Raw genomic sequence first — 22,886 nt, forward strand, 5'->3', positions numbered from 1 at the left:
TTCTTTTATGGCTGGTTGGGCATTAGTCGCCCATACACCATTGTTTCTTATGGGTTTGTAGAATATAAGCAAAACTCCTCTAAGAGAGGAGGGAGTCCAAAAAAAGGTCCAGACAAAGGACATACGCAGCACGCAAAAACACGTCCGAACCCGACACGTTGTCAGTCGGAACTGCTTGGTACTACCACTATCGAAAAGATCAAAAAGTGGATGTAGCACGGATATGAACCAAATGACCGACAGTATCAAAAACTGGATGTAGCACGGACATGAACCATATGGAGATTTGACTGACAGTACCGAAAAGTGGATGTGGGTAAGTGTTTCCAATTCCTAAAAGTGGATGCACGGCGCTGCTCTACGGCCTAGAAAAAGCGTCCCACGAAAATCGCCGGCATTGCCTTTCTCAGGCTTCTCTCTGGTACCACACTTATTCTAATTCTGAAGTATATTTAGTAATTTCCTAGATTTCCGCCTTTCCGCCACCAAGTTTCATGGCGAAAAAGTTCACGTGAAAAGTTTTACATTTCCGCGGTTGGGAGAGTAAGGGAGAATTCACACCTTGACAGAAAAGCAGAAAGCAGAAAAGCAGAGGCCAATCAGAACTCGCGCTAGAAAAGCAGAATGTACTGCTTACTATCAGCGCGAGTTCTGATTGGCTTCTGCTTTTCTAGCACGAGTTCTAACTGGCTTCTGCTTTTCTGCTTTCTGCTTTTCTGCCAAAGTGTGAATTCTCTCTAATGATGCGGTCCCATGGTACGGAATGTATGCGCAATGCGGAATGGCGGAACGCTCGTGATTGGTTCGATCTTTTTTACGTTCGTTCCGCCAATTTCTATCCGCAATTATTGTACGGAATTGACGGAATTATTAAATTATTAATTATTATTACTTGTAAACTTGTATGCATGTTAATAAAAAAAAAGAAGTCGACAAACGGCTGTGGTCGGGTGCGGACGTATTTGAGCGTATCTCTTTGAGGTGTCATTCTAAAGTAATCCATGTATTTTTCCATGTCTTCGGCCAGCATTTCTTTAACAAGATTCTCACTTACTCCTTGTTTTAATCTTCTTTCTATACTAAATATAGGTCGTACCCAATATTTTCGTTTTTTCCTATTATTCTCATTTTTTTTGCAATTATATACGAGTAAAATTTTACGATCTTGCGGCGTAGTTCTTGCTTTTGAAATATACACCAACTTTATTTAAATTTTTTCAATAATCCGCCAATAATGATAAATAATTTTTCAGAATTCATATTGTCAGTTCGTATATTATGTATGGAGTATATGAATTTTGACAAGTATATGCATGTATTTGTGATTCCGATCCGCTTGAGTATTTTCTCTACTGTCCTATGCAGCGGAAAACGCGGAAGCGTAGTCTGTGCGAGCCAATAATATACACTATTCCGATAGATACAATGAAAGAATCTTACAAGGAGAAGTCACAGCTGACTCTTCACCGATTTTAATCTCCTTTTTTGTGGTGAATCTTCATTGAATATAGTTAAGCCCTGTAAGAGCTTTTCGTCCAATGCGCCTTGTAAGTAGTATTTTTTTATACTTGAAATTTGGAGAAATTTGGAGAAATTTTAATGTAGGTTGTAAGACATAAAGAAAGACACTTTATCGAACAGTGCCGTTGGCGCAGAGAGTAAGCGCGAGTACACTAATAGCGAGAACCCAGGTTCGAAACCATTTACGCTGTTAACATTTTTCCTTTTTTTTTTTATTATTTGATATGTACATGTAATATGCATTATTTACTACATAGAAATAAATATTTGACATATATTAAATAGGCATAAATCTTCTTATATATTTGCCTACATAAAATTACTGTGAAATAAATGAAATATTTTTACAGAGAAATGTTAATACTTTTGTTTTTAAAGATTTTTATACATTTTTTTAAATTTTCTTGAATGTCATATTTATTTATTTTTTTTATTCACTGATGACATATTTATATTTTTTTTTTATTCACTGATATATTTATTTATTTCTTTATTCACTGATGTCATATTTATCATGTTTTTATTTTACTAGACGACTTTATTATGTTATAGTTTGTCCGATTGCGATAATTTAATTATACTTTTAACTTGCGCTGAAGATAGCACAAAAACGGGCCGAAACATACGTTCATTGTATTTTCATTTTTATATCTATTTATAATTTTAATACTAATTAACATTAATTTCTTTGCGCCCGAAAACCTGCGCCTGGCTCTCATTGCTTGTCTCTTTGTTCGTCTTTTATCTTGTGGAACTTTTATTACTTGTAATTTAATAATATTAGTTATTTATAATTTTCTAGGAAATAATTAAGTGTATTTACTTAAATCCGACATGCTGTATATATTGTGTATATGCATAAATTATTTCATATGTTTGTATATACAGGATGTCCCAAAGCATCCTTGACAACGCTCATAAGCAAGTAGAGCACAGCAAACTGAACAGAAAAGTCCTGTAACATTTTTTTCTATAACACTTAATAAAGGAGTTATTATTAAGTAACGTCTGGCCAATCAGCGTCGACCTTTAGCCGCGCGCATGGTGGTGTGCGTGAGCGCTCCGTCGCTACGGCGACGCACACTAAAGACGGGCGGCTCCATTTTTATCGGATGTAAATGCGCTGTATATACAGGGTGGGGCATTTATATTGAGACACCTAAATATTTAAACAATAAAGCAAGATAGAAAGAAATGTTTCAGACAAAAGTTATATGGTTTCGAGAAGGCCACATGACAAAAATATAGACTTGACCTTGAGTAACCTTTTCAAGGTGAGGTCAATGTGATCGATGTTTTCTTAAACAATGTAAATCATTTTTAATGTTTTTGATTAAATAGTCAATTTATTACCGTCGTATTAATGACGCGACTTTACCTTGGGAACGTAATTACTGCTTTGGCCACTACTACGGTATGGCGCTGAAACCAGTGAGAAATGCTGGTCTCGCCTTCATCCGGGCCTTTGGCTATCTGTCTATTAATCTGTGCTCGCGCTTACTCCTTGCGCCAACGGCACTGTTCGATAAAGTGTCTTTCTTTATGTCTTACAACCTACATTAAAATTTCTCCAAATTTCTCCAAATTTCTCCAAATTTCAAGTATAAAAAATACTACTTACAAGGCGCATTGGACGAAAAGCTCTTACAGGGCTTAACTATATTCAATGAAGATTCACCACAAAAAAAGGAGATCAAAATCGATGAAGAGTCAGCTGCAACGTCTCCTTGTTATGCCCGTATCAGACTACGCATTGAAAATTGAAGATTGAAGATTAAGGATTGAAATTTGACTAATCAAAACAAAAGGGACTAAAATTTTTTTGTCCTGATTGGTCAAATTTCAATCTTCGATCTTCAATCTCAATCTTCAATGCGTAGTCTGATACAGACTTTAGGAAAGGTCTTAGGAAAGGAGCGTAATTGGCGGAATGTCTGCGATTGGACGGATTTCGTTCGGCCATTTCGCATTGCGCATACTTTCCGTACCATGGGACCGCACCATTAGGTGCAAACCCATGCAGCGGAATAGCATAACGCGGAACAAGAGCGGAACCAATTGCGAGTGTTCCGCAGTTTTCGCAACGTGGATTTTAAGTCCCTACATCCCCATGGAGCGTAACGAACGCACCGCGGACCAATGCGCAACTAATCACGAATTATTATTTTAAAAGGGTTAAAACCACGTTGAAACTTATTTAACTTATTTAACACTTTGTTAAATTGGCAGCGTCGAGCAACGTGGTCAGTACAGAAACAGAGATAAATTATTAATTATTACAAGTTATTTCTCATTTTTGAGAGATAAAGGAAAACTTTGAAGTTAGCTTTTACTACCATGTGTAAATGTATAGATGTGTATGTACATTACGCGATCTACGAAACCTATTCCGCTAGGAACTACTGAAAACGGAACAAAATTGCGAAACGCTCGTGATAGATTCCGCTTTCGTTCCGCGTTACGCTATTCCGCTGCATGGGTTCGCACTTTTACATGATCGAGTGTAGAGTCCTATATAATTAGAGAAGCGACATCGTTACCCCCTCCATGCTTCCCATGATCGCCCTGTTGGGCCCACAGCTGTCCATTTGTAATCTGAAATGTCTTAAAAATGTCTCAGAGATATTTAAAATGTTTTTTTTAAATAATTACAAATATACTTTTTGCTTACTTACGGTACGCCGGTTGCGATTAGTTTGTACGTAGGATTCACTACGTGCAAACTAACTGCCAACATAGGGCGCGTTTCACTTAACGACCGCAACTCTCGCGAGCATTATCTGTTTTTGTTTAACTTTCGGTGAACAACAAAGATGAAATGATACCGTGAGCGTTGCGGTCGTTAAGTGGAACGGGCCCGTGGCGGTCAGCTAATCAGCAAGCGGAACGCCATTGTCGCTTCTCTGATTATATAGGACTCTTAGTGCCGGTCCACAATAGGTGATTTAAGCCCTAAGCCTTAAGAAATTGACCAATCACAATCAAGTATGAAGAGAATACTCGACTGTGATTAGTCAATTTCTTAAGGCTTAGGGCTTAAATCACCTATTGTGGACTTGCACTAATCGAGCGGAATCATAAAGTTCACGTGAAACTTTTCACTTTTCACATTTCCGCCCTAGAGGAAAAGTACATGATCGACCTCCTGGACGCGATGAGCGATGAACGATGGGCGATATCCAATGAGAGCTTTATTTCTTCGGAAAATCAGAGCTCTTATTGGATATCGCCCATCGCTCATCGCTCATCGCGTCCAGTATGCGAGGGCCATTAGACCGGATCTACAATAGATGTAGTAAGCCTTAAGCCGTAAGAAAATTACCAATAACAATTCATTATTCTCCTCACATTTGATTGTGATTGATCAATTTCTTATGACTTGAGGCTTACTACACCTATTGTAGATCCGGACTTAGGGCCACCGCACAAGCTTTTCCGTAATGCATTACGTTACGTTAGAAAAGCTTGTGCGGTGGCCCTTATGGATCTCTACCCTTAACTACACCTATTGTAGATCCGGGTTTAACACGAAAAATTGCACCATGTGCAGCGGGCTTTACTTCATGGTTACTACGCATGCGTCTGATAATCTCATGATCTGGAATCACTGGAAATTATTATCTGTGGATTGTGGGTAGTATCAGTCAGGTAGTGTCATTTTACGTGAATTTTGTTCTCTGTTCCGAGTAAGTCGATTCGGTTCAGGCGATCAATTCTCGCGCGAACCTTGCTACTTTGAAAAGAGAATTTCATCGTTGTACGGAAAAAATTCGTAGTCATGGGCGTGGATGTCGAAGTTCTGAGTCCTGGTGATGGTAATTATAAGTTTCATCTTCTATGGATTCATGAAATTTCATTATTCTGGTCTCTTTGGAAAACCCTCTCCCCCATTTTGAAATGCTCTACACGCCGTATACCACGTTTCGATACTCCGAAACTTTTAGCGTTTCGCTCAATATACGCTAAATATGCCTTATACACAATCTAAAAGACCGCTAATAAACATGATTTATTTCATGTTATAATTAATCCAGTCTCTGTATTCAAGCAAAGTAGATTCTGCGCTATACAACAATATTTCTTTTTCATTTCTGTTGCTACAATTCTAAATACCGACACATTCTACTTATCATAATATTTCTCATAAGTTACTGTATATTTGCAGGTCAAACCTATCCAAAGACTGGGCAAACAGTAGTTGTACATTACACAGGTGATTATTTTTATATATGAATATAATTAATATTCTGAATTTTATACATATTGCATGATAATATAATATCTAATATAAAATATTATTGTGTGTATATATCTCAGAGATATAAAAAAATTTTAGTTATTGTTTTATACCTACATAATAAAAAAATAAGATTACAATATTCCACTTTTTTTTTCTATGAATAATTTGCATATATGAAATGTTATAATATTGTAAATATAATAGAGTTAATTATACAATATATATGTATATACAATGGAAAGAAATTCGATTCTAGCAGAGATCGCGGTGTGCCATTTAAGTTCAAAATTGGCAAAGGTGAAGTAATTAAAGGTTGGGACCAAGGAGTCGCGCAAATGTGCGTTGGGCAAAGGGCTAGGCTAACTTGTTCTCCAGATTATGCTTACGGCAGTCGAGGCCACCCTGGAGTATATCCTTTAATTCAAAATAATATTAAGTATAGAATAATCAAATATATTAAATAGAATTATTTTATATAGTTTATTTGTTATAAAACACAGATAACTATATTAGCCTTGACAAAGACACACTATTCCACCAAATGCCGTCCTCATATTTGATGTGGAATTACTGAAAGTGGAGCCTTGAAATACCTCTTAGAATGTACCAAACTGACCAAATGCATTTCAATATAAACAAAAAAAAATAAAAACATGCATCAAATTATATTATGTTAGTAATCGTTGCATGAACATAGCATATATGCCAATACCTTATAGCGTTTTCAAGTGAAGCAAATTTGATCGCTCTGAGAGCGATTAATAACGTCATAAACATCGTCTTGGGTTACTAGAAATATGCTTATTTATATTAATCAAATTCAAAACTTATTTTTGGTCGAACATATTTTCATGGAAAATTGGATTTAATCGGAGCAGTCAAATCTTACTTCACTCGAAAACGCTATTAATTCAATCGCTCGATCATTAAAAACTACATTGCATTTTTCACAAAATAACGTATAAAACATTAAGATTATTTTAGCATTGCGTGAAAATGAAATGTGCACAATGCATACTATTATGTTGATAATATTCAAACATCCCTATAAATGTTAAACTTCAAAAATGTATACTACTGCGTGTGTTTAATTATCAGCTCTCCAAGAGATGTTATTTATCTTCTGCACTTCATTTAAAATTGACTAATCATGTGCCTACGATGAGCAGTTGAAGTCTCAAATATTCACCAAATATACAATAACTTGTGCTCATTCCATTCAAATATTATGTATTTGGTAATTTTTCAAATATTTTGTACAAAACTCAATGATGTAAAGAAACAGTTACACATTAATAATTGAGACCTTTACAGACTATATGATAAAGTACAATAAAAAATGGTTTTGCCTCAAATATACATACTTTTTTTTCACATAAATAAATTTTGTTTATTTAAATAAATTTGAAGGCAAGTATAAAAAAGAATAAAAATATATTACAAAATAAAACTTTCAATTTAGCATACACATAACATTTGTGTGTGTATGTTTTAATATATTTAAAAAATATTTGAAATAAAACTTTTATATCTCTATGCTTCATAATATAAATATGTATCATGTGCAAAATGTTTTAGACATTCCTGAATTCTTGATTCTAATCTAGAAAATATATATAAAGTGCTTGTATATATAGTTTTTTCAAATATTTTTATAATTATTGTTATCAGTATTGTGTTTTATATGTATTTACTTATTGATTGCATCATTATCTGTTAAGTTATGTATATGTATATAATTTAAAAAAAAAGGCAAACCAAAACTACAAGGCTTGACTGTTCTGATTGTATTATAGGAAAATAAATTATATCATATTATATTATAAGATTTAGAGAGGAATTTCTAATTGGAGTGGAGAAAATATACTGGTAAGGGGCAAAGTTTGGCTCACTGGCAGAATATGCCAGCTAGCGACAAGTTGGGTCCTAGGATTGAATCCCGGTCGAGCCCCGTTATTTTTCGTCCGCTTATTCGTGGCTTACAATTAGGGTGACCAATTCTTGATCAACCAATTTCGGAATATCGACCTTTAAAAATCGGGACATAATAAAAAATATCGGGATTTTTTTATTCGTATAATTTTAATTATGAAACATAATGTGGTTATAATATTGCAGTTTTATTGAGTTTTCTTTTTATAATACCGGCTAATACTATAGAAAGAACCAGTTTTTGACTATAGAGATTCGTTTCGTATTTATAGTTTACTTTAAATTGATTAATTTGATAGTTGACTCATATCTTGATTCTTATCTTCGGCTTATATTTACTATTCACATTTAACGTTAAACAATCAACAGAACATAGTCTTCTATTATTTTTTAATATAATTAATCATTAATTTAAAACTAAACTGATAAAATTCTTAAAATAAAATTAAAGAACACTCATCAACCAAATATAAAAGCAATGAAAAATCAACATAAAATTTTACAGTTCTACAGACCGGCTGACTGTTTTTGTTTCAATTTAACCACGGACCTGAATTTTAGTACGATCTATTATTATGTTTTATATTATTTATTTTATGAAAAATCGGGACAAATAACGTCCCGTCTAAGGTTCTTTCGGAACGTTTCTAATGAGAGCCGAAAATCGGGATGTCCCGGAAAATTCGGAACAGTTAGTGACCCTACTTACAATATTAATCTTGCAATTTTTAGTTTGTAGTTTGTAAATTATTAAAATTATCTTTACATACGAGTGCTAATCCAAAAGAAATGGTTGAAAATAATATATACTCTGTCCAGTGAGAGAATGACCTCGGTCTGCACCTTAGAACATATATAAATGGAAGGGGAATAGCAGGCTGAAAAGTGTCGGAAGGAAGTGAGAAAGAAAATCGTAGTTGCCTCTCTCTTGTGAGTAACTACACATACAAGCATCGTGTCTGTAGATATACATACTCTTGTGTATACACACATGTGACTAATGTAACCTTATTTTTCATTGGGCCAAACCGGTAAGCCGTGCATGCGCACTTTTGAGCAGTTACTCACAAGAGAGAAGCAACTATGATTTTCTTTCTCACTTCCTTCCGACATGTTTTTCTATCGGGAAACAAAGGCATTCCCCTTCCATTTATATATGTTCTAAGGTCTGCACATAAGCGGGCAAAGTGGGGAGAACATAGCGAGGTACTCAATATATGTAGATACGGCTTCTGTTGGGTGTTGGGTGGAGACTTGCGCGAAACGGACGAGTTTTCGTTCAATCCGAAGTCATTCTCTCGCTGGACGGAGTATAAGTGTAAATGCATGAGCGTTCCAAGTGAATACATCTCTTGAAATTCTCTATAAAATGACTATATTAATAAAAATAACTATAAAATAATTATAATTTTTCAATATACCCCATGATACGTACATATGTAAAAAATATCTGACCTTTACTCATTAAAAGCAAATTCACGAGGGAGAGAGAGAGAGAGAGAGAGAGAGATAAAGGAGGGGAGAGAGAGAGAGAGAAGAGGAGAGAAAAAGAGAGAGGAGAGGGGAGAGAGAGAGAGAATTTGTTACAAGCACGCACAATTTATTAACATTAATAAAAAAAAAATTTAATTATGCAAAAAACAAAACCTTTTTTTCTCCAATTTTTATTATATACATGAGTCATTTTTTAAACGTTACGAATTAATTGCTCTTATTGTAACATGTGCAAGATCTAAAACAATGCAACACTAATATTCGGCTAATGTTATTTCAACAAAAATAGTTTAATATACAATAGTGGTTTAATATACAAACAGCTCAGGAAAGTGAATTTCATAAGATGGAGTTTGACTTGGTTTAATATCCGTTTGTGGTCCAGTTGTAGAAATTGTGTTGCGTGGTTCAACAGACAAAGTATTAAATATTTCGGATAATTTACTCTGTAAAACATCGTGCTGTAAATCGAAGAAAAGATTAGAAAAAATATACTAGTTGGAATGATTTTTAGAATATTACAAATAATACATTTTTATACCTTAGGTTGTGTTTTTAACACTAAATCTTGGAATGGCGCATTTCTGAAAAATTGAGAAAGTTGCATTCGTTTCTCTTCTTCTATTACATGATTATTATTATTTTCTGTCAAGATTCTTTTCATGCTTTCAAATGTTAATTCTTCTCCAGGTAATTTCTGCAAAAAATTAATTAAAGATAAAAGATAATAATATAAAACAGTAGAAGTAATTCAGAAGATCAAAGGAAACATATAAGCAAAATGAGATGATAATCGGTAAATACATTAGCTAATTTAGCGAATATTGCAATAAATTTTAATATTTTTCAATTTTAAAACCTTTTGTATACTAGGTGATGAACCTCCACTGTCTAATTCTGGACCTCCAGAATTAATATCGGCTAATGAATTTCGTCCAGCACTGTCAACCCAAGAATGCCTAACAGAGAATATTTATTATTTGATTTATGTATAACTGATGTATAAAACAATGTACACTCAAGGGCAGGAATGGTGTCTCTAGGCGGCTAGATGTATACGTGTATGATAGCCGAAAGCGGTGTCCAGCCAGCGCGGAGTCCTATAACTGTCTCACTCGCACTGCCTGCATTCAATTGGAGTGAGTGAGACAGATATAGGACACCATTAATTGGCATCACGTCTTGCATTGCCTTCTCTCTCGATCATATGACCTGCGATAAGGATGCAACATCGGAATGCCTCCCACTTTTTTCTCCTTCGCTGCTTGATCTTCGCGCTTCAAGTGATACATATACATACATACGTGATCCGTGTGTATGCGTGATACTTTCGATTGTCATATATGTATACACCTAACCGCCGAGGGACACCATTCCTGCCCTTGAGTATACACTTCTTTTCTAATACTTAATATTCATAGCTAATTATTGAGCGTTATACTCGCTATATTACTACTATAGTTATATCACCTGTGTTGTAAAGAATTACTACTATAACCCGAGCCTTGCTGGAGTTTTCCACTATCAAGACCAGCTCCTTTTAAGCATTCACTGACAACGGTTTGATCAACCAACAGAGCTGGTGTTAATCTGGATGTCAGAGCAGTATCATATTGTGATTGTAAATCCGGTAATAAATGCGGGCTATCTTTTCGACGTGCGTCCACTACCTTAAAATAGATTTAAATATGTCCAATTGATTGGGAAGTTTACATTTTAATAAATTTATCATAATTTAAATAAAAAAAGGGGCATAAATAAATTCATGATTAGAAAGAAAAACTACCTACCTTTTTTGCATAGTCCATAAGTACAGTGATATTACAAACATACGATATTAAAACTAATAAACTAATAACTGTTGCATGTAAATTAAATTTTAGTGAAAGACTAATTTGACCACTTGTCAATGCTAAATCTTGGAGGCTCAACACCAATCTCAATAATTCTAAGACAGTTTCCTCAGAAGCCAATTCAATGGCAAGTAATGCCAATGTAGTATAAATAGATTCCACATTTTCCACAGTGTTACTAGACAACTCTAATGATTCATATAGTGCTAAATAGATTTCAGGTCCATGCTTCCGAATAAAAATCACATCAGGTCTAGATGCTTTCTCAATAACAAGACCAAGTTCCATCACATTTACACTGAAAAAGAGAGGAAAGTTGACGTATTATCAGCAAAGAATCATAGATGATATAAGCCATAAAAAATGAGAAACAATAATTATAAATTTTAATAAAATAATGTTTACATTTATAAACATTTAGCAAGAGATATAAACTTACGTTGGTTTAGCAAGTTTCATAATATTTCGATGTCTATCAATTAGAGTGTGGAATATTTTTTGTACTAGAAGTCTCATTTCAGCATCTGCTGCTAGTGACATTCTTAGTAATGGGTCCAAGAAACTGGGTGGGAATGTCGTATTTAAGTGAATAGTTTGGTACTTGGTACCAACCTATGTACAAACAAAGTATCTGTTACTACTCTATTTAAAAGACTAATAAAAAACAATAGAAACAAATTCAAGTTTGGTTGTAATTTCTATTGTAAACAATTGATTTCAATCAAATCAGTATTTCTGCTGATAGAAAGCGCCTATCTTCTCTTTAGTTTTAATCTTATTTTAAACAATTAAATATTTATTTAAACATATTTGTTTTTATGTATATCACCTATTAATTTATCCAATATAATCAAATTGTACATTATTGCTTTAGATAAAGTTCAATTATATACCCAGTAAGCAAAATGCACACAATATTCCAGCAAATTGGTAACAGATTTACTCGGAAATTGCTAGTAAATGGACATCAACTGTGTTCACATTAGACTTGTGATCAGCCTGCTCATAGAATCTAACAGCAGATTGGCGACAAAAACTGTTCAAGATCTGCTATCAGATGTCAGTGGTCACTGATGATGAGACATACTATTTAAGATTGGCAGATCACAAGTCTAATGCAAACACAGTTGACACTAATTTACTAGCAACTTTTGAGTAAATCTGTTGCAAATTTGCTGGCATTTTTCATGCATTTTGCTTACTGGATATATATAATTGAATTTCATGTCTATCAGTGTGTATAATAAATGATTAATATAATAAATGATTAAACTTATTTCGTTTTTAATGCACATAAAATATTCATCAATATAAAAAACGATGAATTCAAAAGATGTGTGTGTGTGTATTTGAGTTTCATATAATATTTTCAGATGATAGGATATGATTATCTTTTTATAATATATAGTTATATATTACAAATATGTGTAAGATAATATTTTTGGGCAAAGCGGAGACATGTACACACTCACACACGCGCGCGCGCGCGCACGCACACACACACACACACGTATTTTTTTTGATATACGAGATTATATATATATTATAATCCTATATGTATATAAAATTATGCATATATATATATATTTTTCTTGTTTTTATATATATTCTTGTGTATGTATGTCAGAGTTTTATCCAAAAATATTTTTATTTGTTTCTATAAACTATATGTTATAAAAAGAGAATCTCAATCCTACCATTTAAAAATATTACATAAAATTCAGATTAAGTATATTTTTGAATAAATTGTTTTTTGTATCGATAAACAGCTTATGTGCACTAATGCAGTAAAACTAAAATAAGTTTTTAATTGTTTATTATATGATATATAGGCTGCATTCCAAAATTCACTGCCAATACTGAAAATTTATAATGAATATAACGTGAACTATAGATTTCTAGTACTGGCAGCGAATTTCGGAATACAGCCATAGTTTCATTGATAGATGTGATTCACAATCAGAACTCTATACTATACTGGAATGCTCAATGTATTGTTAAAGGCTGGGCACGAAGGAAAGAGAGAGTAGGGTAACTTGGGCACCTTTTTTCTCTTTCTAGCTGATTTTTGATTAGTTAATGATTTATTTATTTCTATGTTTAGCATAGCATTAGAAAAAGATAAGCAAGTGGCCATTTTTCTTGTTTCTCGTCCCGTTTTTTTTCTATAAATGAGTTTTCCAATATAGTATAATAATGTTCATTGACTACCAAATTTAATTGTACATTTATTTAGGTTCGAAATTCGCTGCCAATATTAAAAATATATAACGTGAATTATAGATTTCCTGTAATGCGGCACGTAACGATAGCGATATCATTGTTAAAAGTTACAAAATTGCAGTACTGGCAGTGAATTTCGGAATGCAATCTTAAATTATATTAAATCGTTTTCTACCATTTGTAATTCTTTCGTTTACCGCTAGGCACATTTATCTCGTATTTAAATTTCTGCCACGGGCAGATATAAAATTTGCAAAGCGCGGTTAATAAGATTATAACTGTTGTAATGATATAAGTCATGTGATATTTCCAGTAACATCAAGTTTTGTTGCATCTATATGATATTAATACAACTGTATTTATTACACATCGATTAACGATAAATAATTTATATTCACATTTATAACACATTGAGCACATTGAGCGTGTGCTCAATGTGTTATAAAACACTATAATTATAAAAAACTATGCCGGTCACCGGTGACCGATTGTAAGAGAAATGTAGTATATATAATAATTTTGCAGAATTCAATTATATTATGTAATATTTTGTCGAGATCTAATAGTGAAAATTTTATTTGCTATATAAACAAAAGAACAAGCAAATTATATTTAACATTCAATGTGTTAAGTAGTATTATAAAGATATAAAAAATCTATCAAACATATCATATAAGAATTTTAATATTTACGAATCAAAAACACGATATGATAAAATTTATTTTAATAAAAACACAACTAGATAAACATTCATTAAAAATAGTAAGTATATTATATGCTAAAGAATGTAAGATGGAAAATATATCATATAAGAAATCTGATATTTACAAATCTCAAAAATAAAAAATGAAAATGTCTATATGATCAAATTTATTGATCGTACATAGACATTTCTTTACCTGATTTTATCAGATTTTTTTAAGCAAAAATAGTACTAATTTTTAGTTAGTTCTAATTTGTTAATAATAAACGATTTTTACCTTTAACAGCGATTTTAAGAGTATACTTTGGAGTAATACATCTCCTTTGCCGACTGATACAATACGATCTGGTTGACTATATGGAACCTTACTCATAATAAACATCATAATTTCAATTTTCTGGTAATCTGGAAGATGATTTGCAAACTCTCCAAGAGCATTAATGAGGGCTTCTTGGTATAGCTGTTCATCACTGCTTGATGATTGATTTCTCATTACACTTACTCGGAGATGAGACAATAAAGAATTTATAATTTCTAATACAGATGGTCCTAAAAACATATGGTTAAAGGAGATTAAAAATAGTGAGATAATCTCCGTTTTATGTTCGATAATTATCACTTATATTTATAAATATACATTAACTGTGTAATTGAATTTATGCTAAATATATTTAATTTTATTATCTTATATGCTTACCAACACTTTCACCTGCAGCAATTGATATAATTTTAGACAAGGTATCTGCTATGCTAGTGCGAATTTTTGGGGACGACTTTGAATGATCGTCGAGATGTGTCATTAGGGCTTCCACTACAGTGTAAGAATATTGCGACTAAAAAATATATAAATGAAATATTGATTATCCAATGTTATTGTTTAACTATATTACAATTAAATTACGTTGTTGCCTACCTGGATAGAAAACATAATTATTCTAAAAGTATGAATTGCGAAATAATTAGGCACCCATAACTGGTGATTATCTAAGTGTCTGTAAATAGTTAGCTTTTTATTAATATCTTATAGATATAAATATATATTCATATATACATTATAACCCTTTAGAAGTAAAGTTATTTCTTTTCTCTACCTTAATACGGGTCTTATAACACATCTAATATGACCAAATGATGCACGTCCAATCAATTCTCGCATGCAAGTTTCCGCGAATTGTGGCGGATCCGATCGTTCCTCGGTCGGACTATCTGGCATTGCATGTTCCTTATCAACATATCTACAAATACAAACTCATTGTCGGTATTAGTATTTATTTCAGTATGTGTTTTATAATATTAATATTTTTCTAAATTACCTTGAATTTTGCATGTTATACAGCAATGATGGTACAATTTTGTCCATATGTACAGGTTCCCAAATATTCTCAACCAAATCATCAGACAAAGTTTTTCTCACAACGCCCTATGTAAAAACATATATAATTGAATATATAACCTTGACATATAATTTTTAATGTGCAAGTCTCTGTGATCTAAATCAATTGACATTTCATAGATATGTTCAATGGCATCATACCTGTAGTCCTTGAATACCAGCAAGTCTAATTTGTTTACGTATAATAGAATCGTCATTATTAGAATGGCACATTGCAGAATATTTTGATACAAAGAAATCATAACGCGTATGATATGAAGGTGTGTCTTCTTCAATATTGGCAAATCTGACAAACTGAGAGAAGCAGAGTCAATATATTAATCAAATAAAACTAATAGCTGAAATGTTTAAATTTGCCAGTGATCATTACTTACAGATTGCGTTGCGAGAATTTGTAATTGAGGATCTGTGGATTCTAATAATTTCTGTACCATCTTCAAGAAGCTTTCGACAAATAGGTTCAAAGTTTGTGCGTGACAAGCTACTAGGAGTTGATCCATTGCTTCCATAGCAATTACAACAAAGCCATTTCTTCTCCTAGAACATAAATAATACTTATCAGATTTGATCAATTGTTGTTTTATATAACGCTTCAAGTATAAACATGTGGCAACCTAGTATAGTCATATTAAGTTATTGCCAGTCATGTTTGTAAAAGTCATTAGAATTGATTTTTATATTTCTTATGTAAAGTGATTATATAATTTATATGATTAGATATTACAGTACAGAAAGCTACTATTATATATATTAAATTAAATACATGTAATGAAATTATATCATATATTTTGCATAATGTACCTGTAAATATCTCTAGAAGCTCGTTGAAATAAGTACTCTCCAATCCTGTCTAATTTCTCAGGACTGCTTAATGAATAAAATGTTAGTTTTTCCATATTATTTTTAATTAAACCATCCTGGAAATTAGGGAAATCCATTAATATAGATAGATGTGAGATATACATAAACATAATCTTTTATTTGCGTGTTGTAAATATCTCAAATTCAAATATAAATAGAATAAAAAATGTATAAATAGAATAATCATTTTAATTAGAGTAATCTCTATTGTCAAGGATAGTGTTTCAATAATGATTTATATATTTATTCATAAACAAAGCTAAAATAATAACAAACAAAAACAAATTAAGGAAGATAAAAAACATAAAAATCATACCTGAGGGTTAACTGGAAAGATATTGTCAACAAGCCTCTTATATCTCGGACGTAATGCGGAACAACACCAACAACAGCCTAATAAAGAGAAAATAAAAGAATAGATCATATCTTATTGTTTGATTATAGTGCATGCAGCAAACATTTTCAAGTATTTGTAATGTAAATTGTTATATTCACCGAACATTTTCTTTGCCGTAAATTCCTGCCGTAAAATGACTGAAGATCTTCTTCTTCTTTCTTAAATGGCACCTGCCCTAAAGTTAAGGCAGAGAGAAGCCTGAGAGAGGCAATGCCGGCGATTTTCGTGGGACGCTTTTTCTAGGCCGTAGCGACAAAGAGAAATGATCGCGCCGTCTGTGTCTCTCTTTCATCGCGTATGTGTGTAGTATCCGTGAAGGCACAAACACCGATACGTTGAAACACAGACGGCGCAATCATCTCTCTTTGTCAAGCGATCAGTGTACTACCACTATCGAAAAGATCGAAAGGTGGATGTAGCACGGACATGAACCATATGGAGATTTGACCGACAGTACCGAAAAGTGGATGTGGGTAAGTGTTTCCAATTCCTAAAAGTGGATGCACGGCGCTGCTCTACGGCCTAGAAAAAGCGTCCCACGAAAATCGCCGGCATTGCCTCTCTCAGGCTTTTCTCTGGTTAAGGTAACATTTCCATGGGCAGTGAAAAGCAGCAGCAGTTTAGTAACTAACTAGCATTGTTTGGTGATTTTACAGAATTGCTGCGCTGCCCATGAAATAGGTTTTCTGCAGTGTTTTAAATCGTTAATCTCAATTTCAATATTAATTGAGATATAACCGAATGAGTAATTATTTTTATAATTATAGTTCCTACAAACTTACCTCTGGTGATTCCATACTTTAGAATATATGTACATATATAACCAACAGCTTTTACTGCTTTGCTGTTCAACAGGATGAACTTCAAATAGCAAAAACTTGCGCCGGAAGTACGTCACCGATTCTAGTTGCTTTCTAAACTGCTGCTGCTTTTCGCTGCTCATGAAATGTTACCTTAAGTTATGTTTGTACAGACATAGGGCCACCGCACAAGCTTTTCCGTAATGCATTACGTTATGTTAAGTACTGATTCTAAACCTAAACTCGTACGTAATTTTAAACTTCAGTCAACGCACAAACAAAATCGTAACGTTGTATGCTTTTGTTACGTTACGATTTTCTCTGTGCGTTGACTGAAGTTTAAGATTACGTACGAGTTTAAGTTTAGAATCAGTACTTAACGTAACGTAATGCCCGTATCAGACTACGCATTAAAAATTGAAGATTGAAGATTAAAGATTGGAATTTGACCAATCACACACACAGAACAAAAAGGACTAAAATTTCTTTGTCCTGATTGGTCAAATTTCAATCTTGAATCTTGAATCTCAATCTTCAATGCGTAGTCTGATATGGGCTTTAAGACGGTCTTGAAATAAGAACTGACTATGAATACCGGCCTATGGAGAATACTCGACTGTGATTGGTCAATTTCTTAAGGCTTAGAGCTTAAATCACTATTGTAGACCGACACTAATGCATTACAGAAAAGCTTGTGCGGTGGCCCATAAGTGACAAGGAACATAATAAAGTAGTTAGGCCGGTATTCATAGGCCGGTATTCATAGTCAGTTCTTATATTTAAGACCGTCTTAGTGCCGGTCTACAATAGGCGATTTAAGCCCTAAGCCTTATGACTTAACCTCTAAACAGCGAGTTTTTTTTTCAGTAAATGCTAAATTCTATAAGACCATCGGTCTCTAATGATATCTCGTCGGTGTTTTCGATAATAAAATAATAACTGGATGAAGTAAAATAACCGTATGAATTAAATAATTCGTGTAATTATCTTCGATCCAATCAAACGGCCGGTATGTCAACATTCTTCAATTACCTCCGGGCCCACTTGATGGTCACAAAAGTTTACCCAGAGCTGACGGTTTTTAATAGTATCTCGTCGGTGACATTACTGAAGACGGTCTTGAAATAAGAACTGACTATGAATACCGGCCTTAGAGCAGTCAGAGACTGTATAAAGGACATGTGTACTGGGACATAAATATGAGCTCGGTTATAGAAGGAGGGGATAAGAAGTAACCACGTAGCACAGCGGGAAATTCAAATATATATATTACATGCTTTGCAAAAGGAAATAATTAATCTGCATATTTTAATTGGCGGGTTTTTTAAAATATCAAAAAGATTATCAGATTGGGGACCAGTTAAATTCGCAATAGTAGATCTTAGGCGCAACGACATATTTCGAGTATTGGGGCAATAAAATACTATGTGATTAATATCTTGAAAAGGATGTCCACATGGACAAGATCCATCATCAATTAAGTTTTTTCGGAATAAACTATGATTGAGATTATAGTGATTCGCCCGAATACGAGAAATTGTAACAATAGTTTCTCTCGAAAGATTAGTATGATAATACCACGGTTTACTGCTTTTATGGTAGATTTTCTCAAAAAATGCAACGGCTTTAAATCGTGCCCAATGCTCCAAATATTTGTCAAAATCGAAATCTAATTTTCTTTTGGAAATAGAAAAGAGGTCAGAAAAAGGAACCTTAAAATTAATAGTCATACCTTCTTTGATTGCTAATTTGGCAAGTTCATCAGCCCTTTCATTACCATGAATACCCTTATGAAACGGAATCCAGATAAATCGGATATATAAATTTGTCGATCGCGCGCCGCCTCAAGTTTGGCCTTAATGAGATGGATTAAATAATTGCCTTGTTTAGGTATGATTCCCTGAAGCGCTTTTAAAACACTCATGGAATCAGTGATAATAGTTGCATCAGAAGCATGGATATCAAATAAAAGTAAAATAGCATTATATATAGCCCAAGCTTCCGCAGAGAAGATGAAGGCATAGGGTGAAATTTTATGCATTAATTGAATTACAGGTTGAGGGGAGAAACAGGCAGAACCAACATATTCGCCATCTTCCATTTTAGATCCATCCGTGTAAAAAACTACTGATCTCGTGATAAATTTATCAAAAGCTTGCATAAAAAGGTTTTGAGCGTATTGTTTAGGTAATTGATCCAACAAATTTAAAAAATCTTGATGAGGATAGATTATTTCAGGGGCAAAATAAGAGGAATGATAGGAGTGTTGATATTGAGGAAGGAAAATAGATTTATATATAATCTGCTTATAAGAAGATAGCTGACGAAAAAGATTGATTGCCGGAAAATTTGCTGAAAGATATTCAAAGTTATTAGGATTATTAATAATGGCATCAGAAAGAACTTCAAGACAGTTTACAACTGGATGATCAGAAATTGAAAGAGCTTTAATAAAAAATTTAAAAGTTAGGTAACGAAATCGAAAAGCAAATGGAGGTTCTTTAGCTTCCGCAAACATAACATTTATAGGAGTAGAAATACGATATCCAAGACTCAATCGTATCGCTTTGTTTTGAATAAGCTTTAGTTTATGAAAACGAGTGGACTCTTTAAGGGCAAATATTTGACAGGCATATTCAATGGAGCTTCTTAGTAGTGAACGATATACAGTGAGCAGAGTTGAGGATGAGAACCCCACCATACACCATGTAGGGCTGATATGATTCGAAGAATTTTCTTAGATTTATTAATAATATAATCCATATAAGCATTTCCGGTAAGTTTAGGGTCAAAAAATACACCTAGAAACCTAACAGTTAAGAATGGTTTAATAATAGAACCATTGAGAGAAATGGGATCTGTAGTAGAAAGAATATTACGACGCGAAAATATCATCATTTGCGTTTTCTGTGGAGAAATATCAAGCCTTTTAGATTGTAAAAATAAATCAATATTAGATAGAGAGAGCTCAACAGATTTACGCGCTTTGTCAATGTTTGATGATGTTGAATAAATACCAATATCATCAGCAAATTGAAGTATCTTACAAGTAACACTAGGGAAGTATCATACGGCGATTTTCCTGAAACTTGGCATACAAGTAGTACATGAAAAACTATTAGACACGTATATTGTTATATCGGCCCGAAAGCCGTTTGATGGGTAGAAATCACCCTTATCTATTTTGGGGGTAGGTTCGACTATTTTACGAATTATTTTTACGATTGTTGCGAAATCAGGTAACTAAGGGTTTTTGGGGTCGCTGATAACGAATCTGAAGTCCGTTTTTAAGAATTCAAAATGGCGGATCCAATATGGCGGTCGCATTTTTTCAAAAGTTTTACACTCTGTTAAAAAGTGCGAAAATTGCAAATAAGTAAAAAATGAGCATAACTTTGAGGCGAATTTGTAGTAAAAAGGTCCTAATCGAGAACTACCCCTAACAGTAACGAAACATCGAAAACCATCCCTACAAGTAGTGATGCATATAAAAATCAATCAGTCCTTAGCGCTACCCAGGATGAACGACGTGGACGTGATAGGGTTCTCATCCCATTGGGGTGCTTTTTGAACGTGAGTCCCCTTGCCTCTCACGAATCGGGGTGCTTTTCGACTTACACTTTAAATTTAGTGCAGTAATGTGGAGAGTTAGCGTTTGTTACGGCAAAGAAGTGCTGCATGCACATTGATGTCATACACCAAGCACATTTAATTATTGCAATATCATTGCAGAGTTCACATGTGCCATTGCAGTTTTTCAAACAGAAATCTGCAGGGGCTTCGCATTTGTCGGGTTTTTCTGCAATATACCCACACTTCCACCAAGCGTATCGAAATATATTCTTAAATCTGGGCGAGGAAAACTGGTTATGTATTAAAGACTGTATTTTGAGGATGTTATTCCTTAAATGTAAATTTACATCACAGTTATACAGCATGACAATATCAGAAAATTGTCTTAAAAAATTCTTCCAAGGTCTAAAAGTGTAAACGTCCAGCGGTTGAATTAAACCAGTGGTTCCAGCGGGAATCGTAAAAATTTGGACGTTTTTATTGTCTTTATCAATATTGTCAAACTTTTTTTCAGTCTGGCCAGTCCAAGAATCTAACAAAAGAACAGAGTTTTCCCCGGTGTTTAGTAAAAAACTAATCGAGAACTACCCCTAACAGTAACGGAACATCGAAAAACAAAAGAGGAAGCAGATAAAACCAAAACAATCAATTTGTCTACAAATTTTAATTTGATCTTCTAGGACCTAGAAGATCAAATTAAAATATATTACATATATAATATGTGAATAATAAAAATTTTGATATTAATTAATTATGAAAATAAAAATTATCTATTAGCAAAATTTTAATGGCGATTTGGCGGAAGGTACGATCCCAGCATATTTTTGATATAGAGACGCTCCTGTGTGAGGCACAGCGTTACCCGCGCGATCGGCGGCTCGGCTGTCGAGGCTCGAACGGTAGTGGGGGGACCCTCACTACTCGCTTCAGAAATCCGACCGAAAAGGGCAACTAATTTCGAGCACTGATTTAAAGTACCTGTAAAGATAATGTCGATGGATCCAAGAAACATTGTTTTTTTATTACAAAGAAGTTTTAATTCTTCTAAATATGATGTGTATTCAGTTATTACAGACGAAGAAAAATCTTTTGCAGCTAATTTAGAGAATTTAATTAAAGATGCTATAGATGCACAGATATTTGTCGAAAGCATTGATACTTTAAGCTTTAATGAAGAAAGTGTATATCCTGAAGCAATTCCTGTTGATGAGGTTTCTCAAAGTGATTTCGAAGAATCAATAAAGGATTGCAAGAAAACTATAATTGATATTGATATCAAATATAAAACAAAGGCTGTACAATTTTGGCGTTCCGGGAAGACAAAAGCTTTGCCTTTAAAGTCAGTTCAGCACAGATTTAAGAAAGTTTCTGGTTTGAGGTCATTGTATAGGTGGGAGGCACAAATTAAAGAAGGTGGCACGAGAAATGAAAAATTATTACAAATTTCGAAGTATGTTTTGGATCAATTCAAAATTTCCTCTGAAAGATCGCTTTCTATTCATGACATTGATATAAAAAGATGGGCTTTACGGGCTAGAGAAGAAATCAATTTGTCACCGACATTATTCACTGCTTCCACATTTTGGGTACATAATTTTAAAGTGAATCATGGAATTGTATCGAGAAAGATAAATAAATTTGTGACTAAAAAACAAATATCGTCAAAGGAAAAATTATTACAAGCATCAAGCGAATTTGTTTCTAAAGTAAAATCAGAGATCATGTTGGTAGGTGAAGACAATGTAGTAGATTTACTACATAAGAAAATAAAAATTAAACAAATATTTTAACCGAAAACAATTGTACAAAATAACTGTTTTAATTTCTATAAAAAATTAAAAATTTATACAAAAATCAAAAATTAATACAAATAAAAGAAAACTTTAATTAAAGCTA

General features: G+C 33.3%; 2 protein-coding genes and 1 long non-coding RNA gene across 3 annotated transcripts; 1 reads left to right on the top strand and 2 right to left on the bottom strand.

The window, feature by feature from the left end:
- Positions 1–397, bottom strand: LOC115233020. Its single transcript, XR_003883708.1, has 2 exons — positions 301–397; positions 1–171 (listed from the first exon to the last, which is right to left on the bottom strand). It is a non-coding gene; the product is annotated as an uncharacterized LOC115233020 (long non-coding RNA).
- A 4,709-nt stretch (positions 398–5,106) lies between these two features.
- On the top strand, positions 5,107–7,116 carry LOC115233027 (peptidyl-prolyl cis-trans isomerase FKBP1A). The gene is made up of 4 exons (XM_029803240.1): positions 5,107–5,336; positions 5,687–5,740; positions 5,990–6,170; positions 6,292–7,116. Exons 1-4 carry the CDS (start codon positions 5,300–5,302, stop codon positions 6,347–6,349), a joined length of 330 nt encoding a protein of 109 aa, XP_029659100.1. The 5' UTR covers positions 5,107–5,299; the 3' UTR covers positions 6,350–7,116.
- A 2,225-nt stretch (positions 7,117–9,341) lies between these two features.
- On the bottom strand, positions 9,342–16,827 carry LOC115233011 (protein EFR3 homolog cmp44E). The gene is made up of 16 exons (XM_029803223.1): positions 16,716–16,827; positions 16,537–16,613; positions 16,161–16,276; positions 15,734–15,896; positions 15,501–15,653; positions 15,280–15,386; positions 15,058–15,201; positions 14,880–14,958; positions 14,664–14,799; positions 14,244–14,515; positions 11,480–11,652; positions 10,978–11,338; positions 10,658–10,857; positions 10,047–10,146; positions 9,729–9,884; positions 9,342–9,648 (listed from the first exon to the last, which is right to left on the bottom strand). Exons 1-16 carry the CDS (start codon positions 16,720–16,722, stop codon positions 9,496–9,498), a joined length of 2,397 nt encoding a protein of 798 aa, XP_029659083.1. The 5' UTR covers positions 16,723–16,827; the 3' UTR covers positions 9,342–9,495.
- Positions 16,828–22,886: the final 6,059 nt, after the last annotated feature.

Source organism: Formica exsecta, unplaced genomic scaffold (genome assembly GCF_003651465.1).
Source record: "Formica exsecta isolate Colony F162 unplaced genomic scaffold, ASM365146v1 scaffold1024, whole genome shotgun sequence".
Lineage (NCBI taxonomy): Eukaryota > Metazoa > Arthropoda > Insecta > Hymenoptera > Formicidae > Formica > Formica exsecta.

Excerpts from the sequence above, each read along its gene's own strand:
- LOC115233011 (XM_029803223.1), bottom strand. Across the intron at positions 14,516-14,663 it reads TGCTGCAGGTGAAAGTGTTG|GACCATCTGTATTAGAAATT; the intron begins GTAAGCATATAA and ends ATATGTTTTTAG. Across the intron at positions 10,858-10,977 it reads TTATGGACTATGCAAAAAAG|GTAGTGGACGCACGTCGAAA; the intron begins GTAGGTAGTTTT and ends ATCTATTTTAAG.
- LOC115233027 (XM_029803240.1), top strand. The coding sequence starts at position 5,300 with ATGGGCGTGGATGTCGAAGTTCTGAGTCCTGGTGATG. Across the intron at positions 5,337-5,686 it reads AGTTCTGAGTCCTGGTGATG|GTCAAACCTATCCAAAGACT; the intron begins GTAATTATAAGT and ends GTATATTTGCAG. Across the intron at positions 6,171-6,291 it reads AGTCGAGGCCACCCTGGAGT|TATTCCACCAAATGCCGTCC; the intron begins ATATCCTTTAAT and ends ACAAAGACACAC.